The 27,350-nt window shown below is 36.8% G+C and overlaps 1 protein-coding gene across 1 annotated transcript in view; it reads left to right on the plus strand.

Annotated features, from left to right (window-relative positions):
- LOC150075134 (leishmanolysin-like peptidase) overlaps positions 1 to 27,350 on the plus strand; it is an 807,866-nt gene that overhangs the window by 405,267 nt on the left and 375,249 nt on the right. Inside the window, 1 exon segment of the mRNA XM_090388304.1 lies at positions 6,983 to 7,080. Coding sequence (XP_090244430.1) covers positions 6,983 to 7,080 — 98 coding nt within the window.

Here is a 27,350-nt window from a genome sequence, read left to right on the forward strand (position 1 = left end):
AAAATTTAATTAACTATGAAATATATTTTAGTCCATGACTGAAGTTCTTCAATTTCACATTTATTTCATTTTCAGAAAATTAGATTAGACGTTGGATATCGTCTGAAACTTTTGACTTTAACTTCTTCAAAGAGCGCATCCTAACCACACTTGTCTTTTTTTGAGAGATTTCAGAACTGTAACTGACTTGAGTTGTCTGGAAATCAGCCCATCCAGGTTTTAGCTAATTTTGAGAATTCTTGAAAGTAGTACCGTATTTAATGTGCTATACAGATAAGTACTTGTTCTTAAAATCAGTTTTAGTGCTTTTAATTTTCTACCAATAAGTTAAATGTAAATTATTAGTAAGTTGTAGTAATAGCTTTGGCAAAGAGTCACATGCCTTGTTGATCTGAACATGTTGACTGTTCATTCTCTGTCTGTATTGTTCATTGAAATTCCATTAGTGTATCGTAATTCTAGAGCAGTCGATGCGCTTTGAAATATTTCTTAATATTTAAATTAAAAAATAAGCAGATTAAACACATGGTGAACTTTTGTTAAACGCCAGCTGTTTGACAAATCTCTTCGGACTACGTGAATCTGTTTAATTGGAAACTTACTTGTTTGCCTTCTTATTTCATGCAGTAGTTTCTGGCGCAATAAAGACATTCCGTGTTTATATATCCATTCTAATTTAAGTCGCTTATTTGAGATCGTTTGTACTCTTTTGTCCCTGTCAACTCGCTAGAAATTACGATGATTCTAGCATCAACGTTTTCCATTATCTTCACTAATTATTGTCGTCTTAGTAAGCGCCTTAAGACTGATTTGTGCCTTGTTAATTTTAGATGCAGCGAAGTTTCCTAGATTCATTCTGACAACTTCGAACGGCAGTTTCGTAGTCGCTCCTAAGACTTTCAATAGACGCTTTCATTACAGCCAGGATCTGTTAACCATTGTTCTCCGTTAGGTACTGTTGGCAGAGCAATAAAAATTTTCTCGGAATAAGGTTAGCAACCCTGTGTTAGCAGTCTTCATTCTTTGTACGGACAACAATCCCTATGAGAGATGAGGTGCACACAGTTGCTGAGGGTATGAAAGTTGTATGGGAGGAATTAGCGCTGTCATGGTATATTGGACTCTTTGTTCCTTTTTTCTTGTGTGCAGTGGCATTGTCTGAACTTGGAACCTTATTTCGCTGACCTTTTTGTTGATATCGGTGAGCACATCGTTAGCAACATCTATTGATGGTTTTGATTCCTTCTAACGTTATTAAGTTGCATTTCATGAGAAAAGTTTAATATTTACTAAGTTTCCTCTTTGTTTCTTATTATGTAATTCGGAACACCACCATTAAGAGTTATGTGACATCATCGTTAACTCCATAATGTGCTTGTTCAGGTTATGCAGTCGGCTTTGGACTTCTGATATCGTCCTTGTGCTGTTTGTGTCACTAGTAAACTGTTACCTTTCTTGATAATGGTCACCATAAATAGCTTCTATGAAAACTAAATTCCAACATGCTGCAGCGATTTCTGCTCAAACGTTTCAGCAGCATTCTTCCGTACGTTTCGTGTACTTTTATTTTTATAGAGTTCAGACAACTTATCAAACATTTGGTCTTTCGCAGATAAATATACCATAGATAAAAATATTGCACAGCTCTATATGAGCCTTCTTTTTAATTGTGCCCTGTACCTGGACATTGGTTACAGCTCTTGCTGCATCTTTGACTGTATATTCATATAAAAATTGTCATAATCGTAGCCACGCATTCAAATAACAATAATTAACAAAAAGTGATACTATACTATAAAAATATTGTACTGTGAAAAATAGGAGTCGTTTTAATGGGATATTCTAGGACAGCAGCACTCCTTTTTACGTTTTGATTGTTGGTATTGTTTTTATTCAGAGGGTTTGGGTTTTTTTTTTAATATTTAACGTAAATTTTCCATCAACAATCACAATAATTGTTATAAAACGACGCATTGTTATAAAAATCTTGAGCAAATCGGGTGAAGTGACATCAGATTGTGGCGTTTTCGTATTGGTAATCAAAGGCTACGCCAAACCGCTGTAACATTATTGTGTAAGAGCGTACGGTTTCCGCTTGGTCTTGCGTCATTAAGGATGATGAATTAAACGCAGATCTCCGCCCTAACGAATTGAGGAGCGGACCTGAATGTAATTGAATATATCAGTTTCGTATTTTCTCGTTTCCAAGTGGCGCTAATGTAGTGTTATGATTATCGCGGACCTCATCATTTATAACAGTATCCACTCTGCTAGTCGCAATCCATTCACAGAAATCGAACACGATAACACGACATTGTGTCGTAAGTCGTCATGTAAGTGAGGGAATTTATCCGCATGATTACAGTGAGGGTCTTGCTTTAGTTCTCTTTATAGGTTTCGGTTTGTTTTATGACTTTTTTCTCCGTCCTCATCACCTTTCCTAATGACTGTGGGGATATGTAAACACGAGAGTGCGATTTCCTGCGGCTACAAGTTGTTGTTCGTCGGTTTCATGCCGTACCCTAATATCTGGGGAGGGTTTTTTTTTTTTTTTTTTTTTTTTTATTGTTCGTTTCTTAACCTCACCCTTCTTCTCCCATTTTCTTGTTGCCTTGGCTGATCAAGATGCAGGGAAATGCGAACAGGGTTCTTAATGCTGGTGTCTTGTAATCTAATTTGCCTAGCTGTGCACATTTAAGTTTTACATTGCCTTTCAAGCGCATCCTCTGCGTGGGTCTAAAAATAGTTTCATCTACTTCCGGGGTCTCACGCAATGTCGGTGCTCACCCTAGTGGATGCTGTTCATAAGGGGGAAAAAAGTGTGGGCATGTTAAGGTACATAAAAATTTTAATCGGTAGCTTTTAGAATTTAATGAGACAGGTCAAACAAATGAATAAGTGATTAAATTTTCGGGGCCGCTCTTTGTTTTTTTTTAACAAAGATCTATGTTTACAATAGTAATTTGTATTTTATTTATTTTATTTTTTCCGTTTATCTGACTGAAAGGTAACTGCAGAGGTTCCAACCCGTTTCTGAAAAACCTTTATCATGGTCTAATCTACCCGTACGCCAGTCTAACTCTTCTTGGATATTTTAATGTTATTTGAAAAGAACTCCTGTTAATTATAAAGATTATCTTTTGGATGTTAACTCCTCCCTAGATGTAGAAATCTTGTTCTTATGGCAACTGTATCATTGCTACTTCTTCCGGTCTCAAATTCACAGGTTTAATCATGCCACGTTCAGGCTTCGGATTTTGTTGTAATTTCTTCCGGTCGTAGTAGAGTAGAGAGAAAAAAAAAGTAAAATTTCCACTCCGTTTTGAGACAAATGTGATATTAATTGCATGTTATTATATGGTAAGCACCACAACCCAGACGGCCGTTTCAAGGCTAGCTTTGAAACGGTGCCGTTCTGGATGGTGGTACTCAACTGAGAACAAGTATCATTAGACCTCTCTAATGGGAAAATGTTACTTATTCGAAATATAAGGCACAATAGGAAATACTATAATAATAATGTCTGATGTGCAAACTTCGGTTTGTCTTTAAATTCAGCTGTATAGTATTTTCACTGAAAACTGTTTTTGCAGTTTTATTTTTAAAATGTCAGGCTCGTTCACGTTTAAAAATAATTAAATAAACAACCTATTTTTGTTGGATTTCAAAAACAAATCACGGTGTAACAGTACAATTCAATAATGAGCATGCGGTCTTCATCTGTTTTTGCTGTCTCCTTTGAAGGTCCAGTATTCTTTCGTGTGAAGGTCGTTTGTTCACAGAATGTGACCTTCCTTTCATCGTATGAAATAAAAACAAAACTCTCTTTTAGTAGTTAATCCAAAATTGTGCAGATATCTGTGAAAAAAAGTTCCTTGGGTGTACTAAAATAAGAGTAAATATCCAATTCATTCCGAATTTATCTGTTCTTTGTTATGCAAATGCATGCACATCACCCTAAATAGAGAATCGAACGCCATTTCTCACGACTTCTAAATGTTTTATTTGCACACGACTCTTTAACCGGGGGAAACATTCCTCCAGAAATCTCAGTAAACATTTGTTGTTATTGTCTTGTTAACTCTTGTTGTACCAGCAATACACATAAGGTCATCATCCCTCTTCTCCTTTTGCAAGATGAACAGTTTTCTTCTAAAGATTTCTTAAGAAGAGGTCACGGGATTTAATCTTTGTTTTTCCTTTTTAAACTCCGTTTTTACTTGATAGGAGATGAAAATTGTATTTGTGATGTGTAAAATCCCCTCATTTGGGGGTGGAAGAGAATAGCTGGTGTTATCAGCACTTCTATATAATACGATTGTCTTTTTCACTTATACAAATTCTTCGCCGTTGGTAAAACGAAAGAAAAAAATTTTCATAGAAAATAGTTAATAATGAGTAGCGAATGAAAATTTAATATAATGCAGCAGTAATTCTGTCGGATATAAAAAGCTTATCTAATCTGGAAAAAGATATTCGGTGGATGGACGATTAATTTTGTTTTCAGACATCGTCGTAATTTCAGATTGAATACCGGAGTCTTCCTATTAATTTTTAGCATCCTACCACGGTCATCATCGAAACTATCTCAGGTTCCTTAAATTAGTCAGTCTTCCTTAGTTGATGATAAGTAGTTAACAGTACCACGCTTTCATGAGAGAGCTAACACGTTTCACTATAGATTAGACGTGCTGTGCTCTTATGCATCCTAACCACCTGATAGATGCTCACAGATAACATCTTCATCACTTCGCAACGATTTGTCTCTTCCTCCCCATCCTTTTCCCTCTCCGGGCGCCTTCCTTGTTATAATGATAGTGCATTACTGTGGGTTATGGCCATGCTTAAAACTTAACAGAATTCATTAGAAAAGTAGACGCCATTCTGGTTATTAAGCTGAATTATTATAGTTGTGCCGAACGTTTACAGTACACTTTGCTGCGTCGACACTCTAGAGGTTACCGAAATTGCCAATAAGTCCGTCATTAATTCCCAGTGAAGCCATTAGATGAAATATACTTTATAAATTACATTTCTCGCTAATTACCTGCACCAGTTACTTCCTAATTATGTACATTATACAAATAATGACGAAGACTGCTTACTGGTGGTGGTGGTGCTTATCGTCAGAGCGATATTCCTAAATGCGATGCTCTGATCTGAACCTGGTTGTGACCGTTCGGAAAGACGTTCTCTGAATACCGAGACGCTGCTGTTCGTTACTTTAAACATCATCAGTGATGGTTCACCATCTCGGTTATTTACCTCTTCAGATAAGATAACATTAAATATAAATTATTATTGGAGAACGGGGCAGTGGGGATGGCTGGCATTACTAGTACGTAATATACGCTTAAAATGCCGCTGTTATTATTTTTTAAAAGAAAAATGTTATTCGGAAAAATAATTTTCCACCTTTCTCTTCTGATTAATGAGAATTACCAAAATCGTCTTAGTTCACCGTTTTTCCGTAAGATGGCGCTTGCGTCTTGGTTGTTACTATGAAGTAAACGCTGTGGTAGAATATTGCCCTAAGACTGGAAAACAGATGTCTTCTATAGATCGGAATATTTATTGAAGTAGCCCGGAAACTGCAAATGATGCCATAATGGATGGTTTGCTTCTTATTATAAATGCCCTTAGCGTTCTTATCGTTTATTGCATTCGTTGTGTTGTTGATAGAGCTCCAAGTTGGCAATATTGTCTGACTGTACGCTCCTCTCGCAATTTATTATGTGGGAACAAATTGTAATGAGACCGCACTTAAACGTGTGCCTTTCGCAAAGATAGTTTACTGTATTTGGCAGCAACATTTGCTTTAGTTATGGAGGAAATTTCTTTGTTTTCATTACAGGTTTTTGGATATATTTCCCTCTTACAGTGAATAACTACTTTGTATTATGCTTAGGAATATGGTTGAGTTGTGCATTATAGTTTATCTGGGGATGAACGCATGAAGATTGATGATCACAGAGTTACTTGCTCCCCCTCCCCAACCTTGCATAATTTAAGATGGTAATTTTTTGTTCTGTTAAATTCCAGGGACATCTAAGAGAATCCCTGATTCGAAAGCCACATTGACAGGAAGCTGTGACTTATAATCCAAGGATAGATATCCAGGATATTGTTTATATTGTGTAGTTTCCAAACCTACCTTGTAAAATTTCCGTAGGTCTGAATTTAAGCTTTTGAAAAGTTATTCATTAAAATAACTCTAACATTATCTTGTTTTACTTTTCGGAAAATTGTTGATAAATTTGGCAGTATTTGCTGCTTTTACAAATTAAACCTAATTAGTGCCAATATAAAACAAACAGAAACAGAACAGAAATGAGCCATAGTATTTACGTGATGACAGCGATTGTGCACTGTCTTTGACAAAAAATAAAAAAATAATAGTAAAATAAAAATAAACCATTCGCCATTTACAGGAATCACAACTTGTTAAACAATTCCTTTGCTTCGTAAATGTTAGATACTAGAAAGAAATCATGTGTTAAAGATGCTTATTTGCGCTGACCCCCCCCCCCCCAATAAAACTGCTTAGAGGTTCCATCCGTAGCAATCACATTCTTATTCGTAGTATACCAACTACACGTGTGGTGCCAACCTTCCGAATCACCTTCCCACATTACATAGATCAGAATGGAAATACGCTTTTCACCACTCCTACGTATGAGTTGATGGATGACAGGTATCATAGCAAGGCGAATATCACCATGGAGAAATGTTGACGCCTAGATTTATTTTCTTAGAGGCTCTGGCCTCTGACGCCAGCACTTCCTAAAACAGCTGTGCTAGTGTCATAAACAGAATAATTCATTTAATATTATCTTATCTGAAGAGGTGTAGGGATAACTATTTTACAAGAATTATTTATTTATATAATTTAAAACTGTGATCTTTGTGTATAATGAAAATAAAATTAGAGAAGACGAAGATTATCTTCATTTTTACATCTTTTCTTATTCTTTTATTTCAGGTTCGTCACGTCCATCTTGAGCCACCCCACATAGTTCGAAAAAGAAGTATTACGCAGCCGCTTAGGATCAAAGTATTTTATGATAAAAGTGTATACAGGTAGATTTTAATTTTACCTATTTTCTTTAATTTTAAAATTTTTATGCAGCGAAGGTTTAGAATAGACATTGAATTTCATTAACAATTCTGAAAATCACGTTCACGTGGTAACAGCTGTAATATTTCGAATATTCGGAATGTGTTTAAGGAATTGAATTCGTAATTGCTAATTTTTCTAACGATATGAGACCAATATTTGGACACCACGTAAAATCAATATTTGCACTTGGCGTTAGTTTTGTTTGCAGTCCGAATATTTGAAACAGACAGGAATATAGTTACATGTTTGTTTTAGTGGAAAGCTCTCAAATCTGTCAGCTGCATCGGAAGTGTTTGTCAAATACAGGCGTGCATTTCAAACCATCCGACTTGTTTTGAATTACTAGCCTTCGTGCCATTACCCGAGTAAAGTACTCGAAGAGGGGAGAAGATTTTATCCCCCAAACAAATTTCATTTCTCATGTGCTTCATTTCCCACCAAACTCTGATTACACTACGCACCAAATTGCTGTCGGGATAAAACGTAAAGGGTAATCTGGGGTTTAATTTGACAGCTTTTCCCGCAAAGACTAGTAATTACATAGCTTGTCGCATTTCTGAGAATCATCTGGAGCAGATAGGCATTTGGAAGGGCTGAATGTATTTTATGATACGATTTCTCTATAGGCATTTGTTAATGGACTATTTTTTAACCTTTAGAAAAACTTTAATAGAACATATTACTTCCCCAAGCTAAAACTGATAAGTTTTCACGATCAGCGCCCTCTAGTATTCCAGCTTTCACTGTACAGCGTAGGAAAAATCGATATCTAATATCCCCAGAGGTGTTATCATTAGTGTACATTTTTTCAAAGGAACTGTAACCAGAGAATTCGGTAATGTTCAGATGCACACAATTAGGACGCAACTCAGCGAATTATTAATAATTTATTAATAGCTAATTAATATTAATGATTTTTTTTTCATTCGTCTTTTTTGTGGCTTTTGATTTTAGAAAATTTGAAAGTGCATCTGTTGGCATTATACCCGAGCTTTTACTAGATAGCCACGATATACAAAATAACAAGAGTATTACTGATCGCCATAAACCAGTTAATCTGCAAACAGATTGTTAATATTTCTATGTGGGCGTATTTCTTCTAATGACTTTGTTTCCCCATGTTTGTTCTTTTGATTATTTACATCTATTTGTTTTGTCACTCTACAAATATATAATTTAGTAAGAGCGCTTTTTCACGTTTGTTTAAAGCAGGTAAAAATTAATAAATAAATAAAATAAAAACAAAAGAATTGGAACCTGATACGAAAATTTTACTTTATAGAAGATACTTGTAATATGTTGTGTTAATCTATTTAATAAAACAGATAATGGCCGTTAAAATATAATTAAGTCTTATACACGTGACATATTACTATTTATTGGAACAGTCAAGTGAGAAACATTTTTTTACAATCTTGTAATCATTTACAGAAGAACTATTATTAAGGAAGGTTCGAGTAAAGATAATACCGTGTCTCAGGTTATTATATTTATAATTAATACTTCACGTAGTGCTTTTAGAAATCGTACCAGATAATGATAAGCCACATTAAAATTGAGATTAGAACAGGTGTTACAAAGTTACACAAACACACACACACACACAAAAGAAAATAAAACGAATAGTCCTCTTCACCGCATAACGAGTGCGTTATGCGGTGAAGAGGCTTTTACAAGGGTAGCGCTTAATCATTTGAAATATAGATGTCCAGTAGCGTATCTTTTTGTAGGATAATACTGTATATAATATATTATCCTACAAAATATATAATTAATATATAATATGTGCATTGTATAATTATACACGCAAACTGTATATTAACATGAAATGAAGAGCATATGGATTAATCCCAGCTTGCTCTCTTTAACTGAATTGGACTAGCTTCAAATAGTTTTTTTGATGTGAAAACATATTTGGCGGCACCTACTAAATTTTCGGACAAATAAAACCGATTGGTAACGGAATTGCGAGACAGAAATGACGCTAACTCAGTCACTAACGTTGATTCCGTAGAGTAAGTAGCGGGTGTGAGCATAAAACGTTACATCGTTCATAACTTCGGTTCTAGCTGTTCGATTTTAAGCGGATTTTGAATTTCGTCAAAGATGTTTCACATAAAATAAAACATCCTTCGTGCGTACAATATACACACGCGGTTTTTTCCAAAGATTTGTTGAAAACTAACCTTCAGAATTCAATTTAAAAAAGACACTTAACAGGAGTATGCCATGTAAAAGTTGTTTTTTTTCCCCTATAAGAAAAAAAAAGTGAAAGTAAATCGATAGAAAACGGTTTTGGTATACAGTAAGAGTCGATTCATTATTAATATAAAAATATCAACAATTGATATCAGTGCTTCGTTCCATCTTGAGTACCTCATCTAGCCAGTGGAGTGAGATTGAAATCCTTTTTTAAGCTCGTCGTAAATAAACGGAAGTCGAGATACATTAAGGAATTTAATGGTAACATAATGCACACCCATAGATTAACTAAGTATGAAAGCGCTGAATTTTAAATAAGAGAAGACCTTGATCAGATCAGTGTATTTGATATTGTATAGGTATGTAATGCACAGGAAAAAATATGAAATCAGTTTTTCCACACTATGTAAAAAATACTTGGGTTGGAATACATTATTGAGACAAAGAATTTGTGTGGGCTTTTTCACGCAGTGGTCGAGTTAGTCGATATTGCGATTTTCATCCGGTTAACCAAACCGTGGAATACGTACGTGCAATTAACATAGTACATGCCAATGCCTCCTGAACGAGCTGAAGCAACACCACTTCTATCTCTCTCTCGCTCCCCCCCCCCCCCATTTTACTTTTGGAATACATACGAGGATGCAGATTTGCACTAATCTGTTTTCCCGATTTGTTTTGTCTGCATGGTAACGGTCTCTGACTTCGTTTTCCTTGAAGCAAGATCCATTTTTAATACCTCCAAATTTATAACAACCCTAAGAGGTTTCGTCATCAGTGGGATGTCGTCCATATTTGCATTATACGTGTAACGTTGTGTCCACAAATGGCAAACTATTTTTCACTAACTTTGTCTCCAGAACAGTTCTGTTTCTTCACTTGCATTCTGAAGTTTCTTTTCTGTGTTTCTAGTAAGATTCCATGGCAGTTAATAAGAACATTAATATGATTAAATTTGTTGATATTTATTACTGCTGTTTAGTTCGTCCTTTGATTGCTTCTTTGAAATGGAGAAATCAAAAAAAAACATTCTATGCGCAATTACTTATTCAGTAAATATCATAATGCTGATATCTTCATTAGAGAGAGAGAATTTTGTTCTTCTCTTTTCATCTATGAGTCGAAAGGACAGCACAAAATGCTTTATTAAAGAACAAACATTTTCCCCTCCTTCTGTCCATTAAAAAAAAACAAAAACCAGAACAGCGACGGACTTGCAGATATAATTTATTGATGATGTTCACAGTTGGTTCTATAGCAATTTAGAAAATAGAAATTTTTATATAAAGCTAATTAAATATGAAAAAAATGACATTTTTCGATTGTGTTCGCAACTCTACGCGAATATTTTAAAATATTCTGGTAAGGTCTGTAACTGCAATCATAAACTTTTGTATTTTCTGGTATGTGCTTGACTTTTTTTTATAAACCAACAGCTGAAATCTCCCTCTCTCTCTATCTCTATCTCTGTATCCGATATTAAGCGTCCACACCGCCGCAGCAAACTAGGTTTATTGCAATCCCAGACAGCATACTGATGGAAAACATCTTCACCGCAGGAAAGGAAAAGCATGCTTAACACTGTGAACGAGGTTAACGTCCAAACGGTCTCCGAGAGCTGGTTTACACAAAGAAAAACAAGCTGGGAATCCTGTTTATTTTTATTTTTAAACGGTATAGCTTTGGCACGTATTGGCCTGTCATTGTCTCTGATCCATGCCATCGGAAACCTACTAGCGACTTGGGGATTATAGCTGAAATATGATTTAAGCGTGTTTGCGTGCTTAGAATGAAATTCTAAGTATCTAAGGTGGAGGAAAAGAAGTGATAACACCCAGAAATCTTTTTTCCTCAAAACTTAGACGAATGTTGTGAAATAAAAAAGGTGTTATTGCAGTAAGACTGTGGGTGTAGGTTCGCGGTGTGCTTGGAAAATATACAACGCTGCACCACTGTGTTATCACGTGATTGGAGCGTTACCGCACTGAATCACAAACAAAAAAAAAAGAGAAAAAAAGAAGTAATGAAGGCAGCGGATTAGCTTCTTTCCTTTCGCTTTCTGGTGATTGCCTTTTTGTTCACTACCCCGTTTCGAATATCTTTGCATTCCCATTGTTTACTTTTAAGCTAACAGGATTTCAGTGTGGCATTTGGAACTTAGCAGTAAGCCACTTCTTTTACAAGGGGCATCATTTTATATTCCGTTTGCAATACATTCCTCATGCCCAACATCCTTCGCAGTAGTACCGGTATAGTAAGTTCGTAACTTGTCACTCTTCTGAGGAGGTCTGACTTCGAATGCTTTTGAAGACGCGGGAATTCTTAAAGACATCTGTAATTGGGATTATAGATAACTTACATATCTTATATAATTCTCTTCTTTAGAGTTTTACGGACAAAGAACATTATTTTTCTATTTTCTCCACTTTCCTTAAGATTTAGACTCGTATAACTGTTGCCAGTTAACTCGCATATATTTTATCCACAAACCTTAAGCCTTTCTGAATAATCTATATCTGTAGTATACATAAAAGCATTCTTTTCCAAGGATGCAGAGTTACTCAAGAAAAGTTGCTCTTAAGAAAAGCTCGAATTTCATTACTTGAAATACATGGAGCAAATGATAAAAGATTTTCAAGGAAACAGATTTTGCTGCTTTATTCACGTAGTGAAGAATTAACTAAAATATTCTCTGTTTCATCTTATCGTCTGTAGGAATTGAAGAGTACAAGAATCGAATTATTATAATAATTCGATTCTTGTACTTGCTCTATGCCACTTGCTCGCATATACATGTTCGCAATCTGTTTTTCTTTTAGATAAAAGGAAGTGATTCATCTCATTTTGGGAAAGAGAAAGTATTAGCTATATGGAGCAAGGAAGTCTGGAACTTTTCTGCACTGCTAAACAAAAAAATAATAAAATGAAATAATGTAAAAATAATAAGACAAAACAAAACAAACCACCTGTTTGATTCCCTTCCCCCGCAGTTACCTATCTAACTGACCTTTGAATTTCCCCAAGCTGTCAGCCATGTAACCCATGGAGGAAACTTTTTTCCATTAACCAACAACTCGCTGGCTAAAAGAAGAATTCCTACATTCCAATGTAAACCTCTAAACCTCCGTAATTTGGATTTTTCTCCCTACTTCGAGAATCAATTATAACAGTAAAATTTTTACCCTGACTACACCTCAATGAGATCTTTAAGATGTCTAGTTACCAAACTCTTTAGCCTATATATTCGAAGTCTTTCCCTTTGCAAATCCAGGCACGTTGCCCGTCTTTTGCCTCTTTCGAGAAACTCGATGTTTTTCTTTTGGTATGGTCTCCATGCTTGAACGCAGTATTTCTACAAGCAAATGATTCATAAATCGTCGATAGAAAACCATGGGCCTTTCTTGATGCCTGTCTAGACTGCTCGGAGAACTTCATGTCCGATTGTGCTTTACTTCCTCTACTGCTTTTAATTCAGCCCCGCCGAGTACATAAGTTATTTTGAGGTTACTATTCCCCAATTTAGCTGCCACTTTTCTGACCATCTCTAAAATTCAAGTTATCCTGAAGAAGTTCCACTTAGCGCTGTTTATTAACTACTCTGCCGATCTTGGCATCATCTGCAAATTTTGACATCGCCTCTTCTATCCCTTCTTCAACGTCATTTAAGGGGAAAAAAGAACTGTCTCAGTATTGATCCTTGGGCAACCCTACTTCTTGCATTGGCCGAATTTGAAGAGGGACTATTAATCACAACCCTCTATATCTTATTGTGCAGCCACCCTGCGATCCATCCATGGATTTTTCCTGATTACAATATGCTCCAGCTTATACAGTTACCTCTCGTGCGAGACAGAATCAAATGCTTTGCCGAAATCCGAGTAAACAATGTCATGGATGACTAATAGCTTTCCAGGTAGGCTAAACATGTTTTCCTTTAAAACCAACCATGCTGTGTTGTTTCCTTCGGAATTGATTTTCTATCCAAATGATCCTGTACTTCATTCTTGATCATTCATTCTATGATTTACCAACTGGTCATCCTTACTTCAGTAGTAGTTAGTTAGCCACTTCGCTCTTAGAACTGCCTTATATCTTGCCGATACATTGCCACTCCTCCAATCCAAGTGAATTTTTCCTGAGTCCCTCATAAGCTTAAAATTAATTAATATTAATTAATTGATTAATATATTTAAATAATTAATATATTTAAATTAATTAATATATTTAATACTTGTACACAGTACTCCAAATGCGGTCTCACTATTGCCTTTTACAATGGGGTTATGATCTCTCTATCTCTACAAGCAAACGTTCGCTAAATCGTCTACAGAACACCAAGAGTCCTCTTTCATGCCTCTCTGCATAGCGTGGAGAGTAACCTCTAAATCTCTTACCTCTTCCGCTGTCTTTATCTCAGCTCTAATATATGTCATTTTAGAATTTCTGTTTCATTTTTCAGCATTAAAACATAGCTGTTACTTTTCTGTCATCTCTGTAGCCTAAGTCGTTTTGAAGAAACGTTACTTGGCACTGGTTATTGACCACTCTCTCGATTTTGATATTGCTTCCTGTACTCCTTTGTCAGTTATTTAAAAACGTTTCCCGGGCCATGCAGAAGAACAGGTTCGTAGCCACTGTTTTAGCCGTGAGACTCCACTATGTCAAGTTGTTTTTAATAGAGGTATCACTGCCGCATTCGCAATGTCAAATTATTTTATATTAAAAATAAATAAATCGCATCTGTGTTTTTTTTTTTTTTTTTCAATTACATTTCAATAACAAAATATGAATTTAGTTTCTTAATTTTAATGCAAAGTGAATGAAGATTTGTTCAGATATTTTTTTTTTTCCTGAGGTGCGTTTCTAAGGGGCAACTGCAGTAGCGTTGGTGAAAGACACTTTAGCTGAATTGGAATAGCCTTTAATCCTCAAATCGTTTATTAAAATAAGTTTAAAAGAGAAAAGTTTACCATACAGTCAATTTATTTCAGTTTCTTTTTTCTTCTAATAATGAGAGTTTTGCTAAGAAGAGTTCTTTGCGCATTTGTCATTCTTCGAACAAGTTAAAACGCAAGAGATGTACTTTCTTTTAAAGGTATGCCAACCATCCTAAGTAGGAATCCAGTGTTGATTCTTTTCCCTCCCCTTTTGCGTAGCACAGTGACTACGACTTTCCTTCTTCCACACATTGCGAAAGTGCCTTAAATTCCGTCAAAATGGGAGGAAATTTTATGGAATTGTTTTACACCGTTGAGGAGTTAATCTCGTATGAAAATTTCATGGTTTTCATCCCGAAAAATAATAAATCGACAATAGAATACAAGCAGTTTGAAAACAAATTGTGTGAAATTGATAACAGGAAATTTTTGGGCTATAACGGTGATTACCAGAGTTAACCTGGAAACCATTTTAAACGTAAAAACGTGTACGCGAACGATGAGCACAAGGAAAGTGATGGCAAGGTTTCAGTGGAGGATGATAACTGGAATGGCACGTGGGGAAAATGTCTGTTCGTGCTGTTGTCCAGTAATTAAACAGTCCCAAGTCGAAGAATGGCAGCATGCTGAAGAAGTGGAAGTCCAGAGATGACAAGAAACGATCAGGTAGGCATAAAATATTGACTGTCAGGAGCCACTACGTCGATTTATAATTTCTTTCGCTGGAACTCTCTGGCTGCAGACTTGCTCCGCAACGAATTGTGCTCCATTATCTAAATCACTTTACACCTCCCTGGATTTAAGGACTTACTTTCAGGCATCATATTCACCAACTTGGTATAGTTACCTTCTGAGTATTTTATTTGTAAAAATATGACTTATTTATACTTCAAAATAATACAACTTGGTAAGTTTGTGTATTTGTTGTAGTCATGAACAGAACGTTATCGCTGTACATGGGCTGACGATAGTCATAACTTTCAAGTTATGACTATTGATACTATTGGAATGCAGTGAAAAAATGGCCACAGTTTCTTTTTTTTTTTTTTGCAAATGTAGGAAACATTTCTGCCAGTGACCATAATCTGGCTTTATTTTCTTACCATCCCGAATGAAACAGAGTATGAGAAATATATATATATTTTAATCCTGAATTTAACTTTATATTTCAAATCTGGACAGTATTACGAACTGGCAATCGAATACTGATAAGTACCACTGAATTTTCTACGTCTAGCATCCATTTCACTTTCAGCACACTGATTGTTGTTTAGAAGTCGACTTAGATTGGATTTAGGAGAATTTTTTGTAAGGAAGGCTGCGATACTCTGCGGCTTCGAAGAATACTCCGACGAGCCTAATCGAAGAAATCGGACGGGTGGTTAAGAGATTAGAAGAACTTTTCCGTTTGACTGATGTCGATTACACACTTTTGTCGAAGTCGGTAGCTATGGGAGACGATATATTGATTCGGGGAGAGAAGTAAGATAGAAGGGCTATATCTTGATCTTTGGTAATATGATAGGGGAATCACTGAAAATTCTCTCTCTCCCTTAGTTTCATTTATTGTTTGCTAAGTGACTGGCAAAATGATACTCTGAGTTTTTATGGCCGTTTTTTAATGTTACGGTGCATTAGGTGTAACCCTGAGAAATCTGCCATTTGTTCCGGAAACAAGAGAGTATCTCCTTCGGTGTAGCAGTTCAAGTAAATCATCTTCACTTGCAGTCCCTGACACAAAGGCTGTATTGATTGCTGTGACAGTTCCCTAAAGCATGATAAATGAATTATGACGAAGGTAAAGAAGGCGTCAGAGAGGATGATGAAGTTTAGAGCAGTCAGAGATCCGGACCTCTCTTGAAAAGTGTCGTTTCACATAATTGAGCCGGTGATTTATTGTTCTGTATATTGCTACACGCTCCGTTGCCGCTGCCAACCACGGCCACCGAAATTACGCCAGCTGAAGAAGTTATAAACGGGGAGGGAAGGGGGTTGGGAAAAAGAGGTAAAAGTTTTCAAAAGTGCTGCCAAAAGTGATAACATCCAACCAACTTTGTTCTCTCAAAAACAAACTTTACTTTCTTCTAGGGGCTCATCTAGAGGTCGCTGCTGTTGCTCCATGAAATTTATAGTCACTGTATCGAAAGGGAGGGTTACTTGTCTTTACCTGGGAAAGCCGATAAATCACACAGTGTTTCATTACTGTCTCTTCTTTGACAGTAAAGAAAGTACCTCCTTTTCCGAGAAGCCAGAGCTGACTTTGGACTTATTTTCTACGCGCGTGAGTGTGCATGTGCTGCAGAAATGCAATTCTCTTTTCAAAATCGTGACAAAAATTAACTATTAGCCTTTAGCTTTGATTAATACAGTCGTTCCAATAGATTCTGTACAATTGCTTTTCTCCTCTTCTGTGGAAATACGCATGCGCTAGCAAATGGAAACACTTGATTGTACTACTACTTCAGAGCATACTAACGTTTGCAGAAATTGCAAAGATTGAAGAACCGTCGTTAAAACCAATCTAAATTAAAAGTAAACCTAAAGAGCACATCATTTTTGATAGCCTTGTGTAGAGCTGCAAGCACGAAAAGAAAATGGCAAAGATCAGTGTGTAATTTTTAAATCCTGGTTTCTGTTCATAATTAAGATTACTTTATGAACAGTTTTTTTTTCATCTCTTATTGAAAATATAAAATAGCCCTTACCTCAATTGACATGCTATAAAGGTATCAAAAATATATTGCAAAGAATATATGTGCATGGAATATATGTGCAAAATTAAACCATGCACATATACTATGTGCATGGTTTAATTTTGATGTAGATTTTTTTAAATTCAATTAACTTTTTTGGGCAATCTTTTTTCTCTTTCTCTCTTCGGGAATAACGTATTCATATGCACTGACCCTCCACAAGTATTGGATACCGCCCTGGAAGCAATGGTTAATTCCAGAAGTCACACGATAAGTAGATGTCAGTACCACTTAAAAGTAGGATATAAAAGGCATGCCTTTTATATCATACATGGATTTTTATGCCCTCCGCCCATTCTGTTACAAATACATTGACATGTAGTTTGAACGGAATGAGACGAGCCGAGAACGTAGGTCACTAAACAACAAGAAGTATGATAGTAGATCGACATAACTGTGTATTAGCCAGATAGCAGAAACAGAAACCGAATTTCAACTGTTGGAAACGCCAATGAAAAGTATTTATTCGCAATGAGCTTACCTGAGAAACTCTTGACATGGCTGTGATAAGTGTGTGTGACTGACAAATATCAGAAAAACACGACATCGCTTCCTATTGTAGAAAAGAATGAAGCGGTGGAAAAATATGATGTTGAGTGATGAATTATGTTACACACTCCAGGCATCAAATAGACACGCTTGGGTGTGGCGTATACCCAAAGAAAGGTTTCAAGGAGATTGTATTTGTACCAAGAATGAAGTTCAGTGGTGGCAGTGCGATCATATTGGCCTGTTTTACGTTGTTCACTGGTTATGATCGATGAAACCATGCATGCATCTTCCTATGTTTTGTCTTGCCTGCATCCCGACAATTCTTTGTAGAAAGGAGGCCGTATCTGTATCAGCATGACAACCCTCTGTCACAAATGATGGTAAGGAGAATAATGCTGGCTAATTTATAACCTGGCAGATTCAGTTTTTCAACACTTCATACCGTACAGTAATGTAATGTTGTAATTCAAATAGATTATCTGAAGATTTTTTTCCCGCATGACATCGCTTTAGCTAATAGAACTACGAATTCTAAACAACGAAGTAATATAGCTCCGATTTACATGGCAGGCATTTAGTATACGATACTGCATTTTACCTTGTTTTATTGTGGTCTGGAACCCATAATGGTTAATATTGTTAATTGTTACTTGAGTTCCAGAATGGATAACATGGTTATCGTACAAACTGAAGTGTACCGCCCTTGCTGTATATTCTTCTTGGTTAGTTAAACTGTTTGCTGATAAAACACTGGATCTAGTTGGTATGTTTGACCGAGGTGGCCCAGCCCTACTTAATTTTAGTAAACTTTTATGTATACATTGATTTATGTATTTAAGATGTTTGTGATTTAGATAAATGCAGTGTTGTTCTGCATTGAACAGTACAGTGTACTTTACCTAAGATTTAATAAGTTTGATACAAGTTTATGGGTTGTTTTGGTGAAAATCATCTAGATAATTAGAGAAACTCTTGGGAAAGAACTCGACCTTAATTTGTAACGTTGTCTTATTTGTTTTATAGGGAAAGTAAATTCTCTATTCGAATATAAGCCGCCAAATCCAGTCCATGTAACGGATAGATGTTCTGGACTGGATTTGGCGATACTGTCATAGTGCAGTACTCTCAAAACTGTAAAATGTCTTCCAGAAAGAAATCCTAGACAACATTTGACTCGCAAACCAAGACTATGCAGTCCTGGTTTGCGTGTTGCCACGACCTCCGCTGAGAAAAGGTCTTGTCTGATGTCTGTTTTGCACATCAGGTTTAAAACATTCAGGTTAAACATGTTTTCTTTTATCGAATTCGATTATATTTATGAAGAATCTGCTTTAAATATTTCATTGATGACAATAACAACCGACGTGGAGTTCCTGTCTAGCTCAGACATTTGTTTTTGTATACACAAAAAAGTAAGTAAAATAAAATAGTATAAAATTCATATCGTCTTGCTACTGATATAATTTAAAAATTATCTAGCCTGGAAATTTATTTTACTTTTTTTTTTTTTTTTCGTTATCTGGGTTTCAATTCAGTTTTGAGTTTTGTAAACCTTGCCCATTATCGGACGCAGAGTGCAGTGAATTCAAATTTGCTATAAAAGGAGCATGTACACCTGTACACTACTAATACTATGCCGAAACTTATTACATTAGTACTTTTCTCTCTCTCGCTGAAAAAAATGCAAATGATCTGCTTTATTAAGGTCTATTAAATATTTATAGAACATCTAAGAGAAACTTTAGCCATGAAATTTTTTGTATCATTATTGCATCGGATAAAGAGGTATGCAGTCTTATAGATGATTAATTAATAACTGGAATCTGTACGGTTATATTTTCTCTACATTTAAATATGAAGATTTTTGACAGCTTCGTAATTGAATTTTACTTCATTATTAGCAAAGGATCTGATGTGAAATAAATTATTCAGGTCTGGTTCTAAAAATTAAATATGATTAAATGTAAAAATCGTGACATTTTTACGATGCTGCTAAAACTAGGCTATTTCATATTTGCATGTTTCAAATCCACAACTTGTATGCGATGGAGAAAGATACCCACTTTTTTTGTAAAATGGGTTCTGCTGAATTTATACTCAACAAAATTTATGAAACTATTCTGCTCTGTATTCTCTCTTTAGTTCAATTTTTATAAGGACTAATTTAAAAATTGGGATGAAATGACAGATGAAACCAAGATCACTAAACGGACATCTTTGCCCATATACTACACTGCTCGATAAAATTAACCGGACATGTAGAAAACGTGGTGTAACTCGTGCAGTTTGCGATGAAGCGGGACAAAATTCGATATAGTGGTATACCATAGAATAACAGTGAAATGAGGAGACAGCGAGAACGTTCGGACAGGTATAAGGGACATTTTTTGGGGTTGTATAAGAATTTCTAAATCGATACAAGATGCTCGAAAATATAGTCACATGACATCAGTGTGGCGTATGATGCCTTCCAACGGCTAAACAGGCCTGACAATGGTGAACCATGCTCGATATAAGGGTGTCTATAAGATTCTGTGGCAACAAATCCCATTCTTCCACCAGCGCAGACCTTAGCTCACCAAGTAACCGAGGAGTGAGCTGTTAGCGTGCAATGCGACGCCTCGAGGGCGTCCCACACATGTTCAATCGGATTTAAGTCTGATGATCGTGCTAGCCACGGCAGTCGTTGGATATCTTCAGTTTCACGATATTCCTCCACCACTTGAGCTCTATGTGCAGTGGCCTTGTTGTGAATGAAAAGAAAATCTGGGCCAACCGCACCCCTAAAAAGTCGCACACAGGATTCGAGAATCTGTTTCTGGTGCTTCTGCGCAGTTCGAAAACATGAAAGGGGGTGCGGCCATTGATCATTATTACACCCCACACGAGAAAGGAACACTTACAGCGGAGGCTGTAAGTGTTCCTTTCTCTAAGCGTTGGAGGGATGGTGCCGCATTCCTCGTTGTCTCCAGATGAAATAACGTCTAGAACCTGTTTATAGGCTAAAACGGGACTCATCATAGAACAGAACTGTATTCCGTTTGTCAGGGCTCCAAGTCACATGTTCATAGCACCTGTTTCGACGAGCGCTGAGGAGGTTTGTGGTTAATAGAATACAAACGACTCGCTTCTTTGCGTAGAGTTCACTAAAATTGAGCCTTCCTAACACGGTTCGGTTGGAAATATATTCACATGTGGCTGCAGCAACCTCAAGAGACAGTTCATGGCAGGACGTTGTAGGATCCCGTCTTGCTGCTCGAGCCAGATAGCGATCTGTTCTGGTTGTGTGGCCCCTCAGGCGACCTTGGCCAGCTCTTCTTCTAATGGTTCCCGTCTCCTGTAACTGCTTCCATAGTGTTGAGACGACACTGCGTGACACATTAAGACAACGTGCCACCTCTGCCTGCGACTTCTCGGTTTTAAGTTGTCCAACTGTACGCCATCTCAAATAATCAGCTAAACGACGATGATTTGCCATTCTGAATACTTAAAAAAAAAGTTTCTTGTTTATACTCCGCTACGACCACCGGGTCACTGAAGTTTACAATAAACAATAAATAATCAATACAAACGTTAATCGTATTCAGCAGTCACCGGCTTGAACCCCGGTCCTCTCAAAGAGCGCGTGCCACTGCACTCCCGCTCTGACCACTCGGTACGTCACACCTAGATGTGGCTATCCCACTGAGCTATCCAAAAAACGAGAATGAAATGATGTGGTCGCAACCCGTGTTTTTATAGGCATGAGTAATTTGCATAATTGTGCTATTCTGTTAGGTGGTAGATCGATTTCTATTGGATACTCGGAATTTGCATGCCAGGATGCCTATCATAACAAATACAGTATTCGCTTTCGGCGACACTGTTCACAATAAAATATTCATGAAAAACATTTTGTTCTGTTAATTTTGTCGAGCAGCGTAGGTAAAGACGCCCTTCTAACGTTATGTGACATATTGGGGGAAAATGCCGATCGATTTAAATTAAAAATAATAATGAAAATGTTAAACAATTTATTAAACTATGGTGGATTTAGGAATTCCTCATGTACCGTAATTTGAAGAATTAGTTTTAAATACTGTAAATTAAAAAGTACTGTAAATTAAGTTTTTTTGCTATTTTAAACTAACAATTTATTAAAATATTTTACAATAATATTATGATGTAAAAATCATTAGAATATACTGGGTTCTTAAATTTTGAGAAAAATTTAAGTCCGCATATACGGGTTTCTACATCACTAAAGATCTTGCTACAGATCTTGCTCCACATATAGTCCATCATTCTCAACAACGTGATGGCAAGGAAGGATAACATTTTCAGCAGCGGTACGTAACGTATCTGGTGCGATGTTGCTGACGTGATGCAAGATGTTGGTTTTCAAATCCGCCAACGAGCGAACGTTTGCGCGATAAACATTAGCCTTTATATAGCTCCGAAGCCGAAAGTCACGGTGAATAAAGCATGAACGTGGTGGCTACCTAATTCTAACGTTCCGATTTCTTATTCTTTCATCTAAGAAATGAATCCTGAGAATGTCCCAGTCTAGTGTTTTGAGATCTTGTGCCAGTGTGCATGAACGTTAATTTGACTATTTCTGAATTGTTGCATCTGTGGATTTATTAAGATTGGTTTGAAGCGAATGTGATAGCAACGTCCATTCACAAAATTTGGAACATCTCACACCTGTTCGGATGTTTTCTTCGAAAAATTATGGACTGATCATGAATTCAGCAGAGAATCTACACCATACGATGGCTTTTGGTGACTACAGTGGCACTTCGTATGTACTGTGGCAATTTTCCCTTGCTCATATTCTGCATTTGTATGATCACCATGATCCAAAAAATTGAAGATTCTGAATGTTCCACGTCTCAATGCCGAGAGTCATTTTTTTTGTGTCGTTTTTTAAACCATTAGCTGTTAGTGGACCTTCTCTCAAACATTTCATCAGTTGCAACTCTCTCAGCGTTGATGATACACTGTTATTGTTCTGGTAAATCAGTCTTATAAGTAGAATTCTTCATAGACACAATCATCATTCGACACACTCTCCAGCACGGTAGCTGCCTTCATGAATTCCCTTTTGACAGTATACGAAATATTCATGTTCGTATGCAATTTGCGTATCGCGATGCTTTCTGCGCACTCATTTGTTCGATTCCTTTATGTATCATGGTACTCTTTGCATGCGACTCAAACCGGGCTCAGCTACCATGCATCATATGCAGTGCGGGCGCTGTATTTTGCCATAGTAGTGCTATTTCGAAACCTTTTTTTGGTGAATGTCTCTTCCCCTTCATCTCTGTTGGTCATTTTCCAAATTTCATTATTTTTCTACCAACTGTTTCAGCTGTAGGTGAACTTACGCTTGCCTGGTGTACATTCGTTTATTTTTTCCTTCTGTTTTCTTTCTTTCTTTCTTTTTTTTTTTTTTTTTTTTTTCTACACTCACTCTTCATGAAGACACTTTAATGAAATAACACACCGTATTCCGTCATATATCAAAGTGTGCGTGAATATAATTTGTTTCCAAATAGTTTATATTTAAGTCTTTGCACACTGATAAAATCAGATTTATCTTTTGTTTGCTCTAACCCTTGTGATTAGTGGACTTACCAGTGTTTTCTTTGCTTTATTTTATTTTTTTCGTTGTTTTATTTTATTTTTTTGTGGTTTTCGTTTTCTGTTGGCTTCAGCATTGTGTTATTTTCTTCTGAAAATCGTATGCAGATGTCTAGATACATCCTATAGAACTTGCTGAACTTGATACATGCTAAGCAGAGGCGAAATTTTAAAAGATTTGTTGGGGTCTGATATACCGTGATGCTTTGAATTCATTGGCGATTCTGCTGCTGAGGTTGATGGTCCGAGCTGTTGGTTCTTGAAATGTAGCATTACCTACAGTAGCCAGTCAGTAAGTAAAGCTAATCCTCTAAATTGTAGTCTGCTAATTTTTCTTCCTTTGTAACTACAAACCACCTATTTTATCTTGATTAACAAAATTCCCCTCGGAGTCCTAAAAATTCTTGATCCAGAGGATGCAGGTATTTTTTTAGTGTTAGGATGCAGACAGCTGATTACACCTTCATTTTGAGCCTTGTAATTCCTTATCTTTCATTCATTGCATGAGATGTATGACCACTAAGAATTAAAAGGATTTTTTTCCAACCGGTTTCCGGGAATAAAGTGTTGTTTTCACACTTTAAAAAATAAAATTGAATTTATGTATGTTGATTCTTTATTCATATAAACTACAGTCTCTGGAGGGATCTGTTCTTTGAATTCTTGTTTTTTTGTTGACACCTTTAAAATACACACAGGAAGCAAAAAAAAGAAAAGAAAAAACTCCCGCATTGCAGTATGCAACTACTATAATTGTTTCTCCTCCTTTTCTCCTATATTAGTCTATAATCTTCTTTCTTTCCTTTAGTCGCAATAACTTTTCTCTGTTAAAATACAACTTAACTGTCAAATTGATCATTTTCAGTTGTTCTTAAAAGTAGTACAAAATATTTGGCGACATTTTATCGAACCTTGCTTGAGCACATGCTGTACTCAGTTCATCAGATAGCCCAATAGTCAATTCTGGGTGTTAATTGAAGAAATCTAGAGAAATAATATCCAGTTTTCTTTTTAATTAAACTATATTTGTACGTTGAATTAAACAAAACATAAGCAAATACAACGAAAAATTTAATTATCTGTATACTACATTTAATTTATTATAGATAGATATATATTAATTTCTAGATACAAATATAAATGAATTTAAACTACATTAAACACAAAATTAAAACTTTTTTGCTGGTTAAAAAAAAAAGAAAAAGAAAGAAGTTGGGGTGTGGCGTTTCTGTCTACAGCTAGTTCAGAGATGCCAAACATAATCACGTGATGCAACACATTACATACTCAGTTCCTAAGCTTCAAACAAGCTGCCATTGTTAGCTTACAAATTCACTTTCTATATATGCAAGTCTCTCATGTTTAAAACATTACGGCACAGTTGAATAGTTTTTACGAAATATATAATATTATCATCCTTATTGTATAGAAATATATACAATGTTTCCACCACAGTGAAGGTAACTCCAGGGGAATACAATTATAAAAGCAAAATACAAAAGGAAAACAGATATAAATACATGCTGAGATCTACCGCCGAAATCGGGCAGACAGGAAACTCCACAACTGACGTCGCCTCGTCTTGTTCTTGATTAGGTCGGGAGGGTCCTTTGTGTTTACAATGGGCAGCATTTCCATAAGTAGGAACTAACTGCCAAGGCTAAGCAATTGTCTGTTGTATGGAGACGAGGATGTGAGCGCAGGCGTAGTAGAGGAATCTTCCAGATGAACATATCCCAAATGGTAAGATCTGGGATCCGTCACAATCTTCAGCACAAAGGAGAAACGCCAGTCCTGAATGAAAAGTTTCAGTCGTGGAATCGTGAGCACGGCTGTCATATCGGTGGTTCGGATGACTGGAAGGAGGTGAAGTTTGTGGGTTGCCCATTTCAGGTATCCACATTCTTTATTGTAGAGAGAGGTTTTAAGTTTGTTGTGGCTGTTGATGCCTAGACTTCTTCTCCATAAAGGATTGTAGGCTAGATGTGCGATGTCACAAATCTTTTCAGGAAGGCTTTATCCCTCACGTAGAGAAGGCATTGTTTGCTTGCACATTTTAGGGAGCAAAACTTTTTTTCGTGTGGTCAGAAAAGCGCATCTTTTCAAATATCACTCCCAGGTCATCATAGAGTGATATATGATCTACGAGGGGTATTCTGACTCCGTCAACGGAGGTTACGATGTATTTTGGGTGCGGTTTAAATGAGAAGGCGATTTGTGCACATTTAGCTGGATTTGTGTGGAGGTTGATTGTAGACGGACATGTTGACAGAGCTTGAAGTTCTAATTTAATTTTGTTGGAGACTGTCATAGCTCTATCTGATGAGGAAATTTTTGTTAATATTTTGACATAATCGGCATAAGTTTGGTAGTTGGTTTTATCAATCATAAAACGTACTTTGGCAGCTGTAAAGAGCGCAGTCCAGAGAACCGCGCCTTGGGATACACCGATAGAAATATTACATGCTAGAGAGTGTTTATCACCCGTAGGATTAAGTCACGCTTGAACAGTAAAACCCTTAAGAGACCACAGCACATCCCCATGAATATAGTAATGATGTTGGAGAATAGAAAGAAGCCGACGAACCGATAGTGCATCAAAGGCTGATTGAATATCTAAACAGGTCACAACAAGTACATTCCTGGGCATTGACGATATGGTGAGACACAGAAACGAAATTAGTTTTGGCTGATTTGCCTAATCAGCAAAATGAATTTGAGAACGAAAATCTGGTAGAATTTGATGCGAGATCATGGAGTAGTGCTATTTTCTAAGACCTTGAGGAGACAGGAGGCAAAGGCAGTAGGTCTAAACTGATTAACGCTGGTGGTAGAGTGGATTTTCGGGAAAGGTCGGACCTGTATTTATTCCACTGTGGAGAGAAGAAATAGTGCTCTAGACTTTTATTAATTGGTTAGCAGTGGCTCAATGAGGTAGATACTGAGGCATTTCATTAAAAACTGTGGAATCCCATCATTTCTAGTGATGGCGCTTAGTGAGAGCGAGTTGAAAGCATTGATCAGCTGGTTCCGAGAGAGTTTCTAAAGCATCTGTAGGATGAGAAATGTTTGGAGTTTTTAGAGAAATAAGCTGGTTTACAAAGCGAGGGATGTGCGTAAGCCATTTCTCCAGATCCGGAGTGTGGCGTTTAATGGGACCTTTTGTGTTTATAAAAAGCTTTCCAATTCTGAACCTGAAAGCCAGATGATTCTTAATGGCAACTGTTTTTCTCCGCTTAAATATGGCTGTCACCCGAGAGGAGGAGATCCTGGCAGCAGCTTTCCCTGAATTTTCGAAATGGCATGCAAAATTTGCTTTTCCTTAAAAAGGTGAGATAACTCAGTAGACCACCCCACTCTAGAAAGCTGGGTAATGTGTAGTGTTGAATTGAAATTGACCTTATCCATCTCGAAAGAAGATCTATGGCAAGAGAAAGATCACAGTCCTGGAGAACATGCCAGAAGCAGCATAGATACATTGGTGGGGTTGAAGGTATTTTGAAAATGTAATTTTTCTTACATTTCGACACGTTTTAGGGCTTCACGGAATGGTAAGGTGATTCTTATGATGATGGGTAAGTGGTCTAATGGAAAGGCAACGCCATGGGTCCTTTCCAGCTGATGAAGTGCATTGTTTTGTTATTTGGTTTTTAGGAGCATTAGCAACTAAGACCATATTGCTCCGGGATATGCGATGGTCATTCCCTGACCTTTCCGCATCCTCCGTATTTGGTGGTGACGGGCTCGAACCCCGGTCTAATCAAGAAGCGTGTGCTACTCACTGCTGCTCCTTCCCACCTGGCTACGGAGGCGCCACTGGAGTGCATTGGTGAAAGCCATATCGAGCATGTGGAGGAATCTGGTTGGTTCAAAATCTACCTGTTTCAGGTTTTATGTTCCTAGGACAGTCGTGAGTCTGGTCTTCAGCGAGGCTAGGATTAGCGGCAGGTTGTGAAATCTCCACATGCAATCAGGATGGCTGAAGATTGTTGCTACTGATTTCCTCTGTACTGTCAATTGCAGGGGATGTGGCATGTAGGTTAAGACAGTATCTATAAGGGTGGCGCAATAGTTGAGAGAAAGAGAGAGAAGGAGCACATCCATACATAGGTAAAGCCCTCAGAATTATAGATGACTGCCACCTCATCCCATCGCCGGTCAGTACATGGTGGAGTGCATGTTGTATTCTGCCAGAGTAGTACAAAAGAATGTGTTTTGTGA

This window comes from Mastigoproctus giganteus, chromosome 14 (genome assembly GCF_048544385.1).
Source record: "Mastigoproctus giganteus isolate SK-2022 chromosome 14, ASM4854438v1, whole genome shotgun sequence".
Taxonomy (NCBI): domain Eukaryota; kingdom Metazoa; phylum Arthropoda; class Arachnida; order Uropygi; family Thelyphonidae; genus Mastigoproctus; species Mastigoproctus giganteus.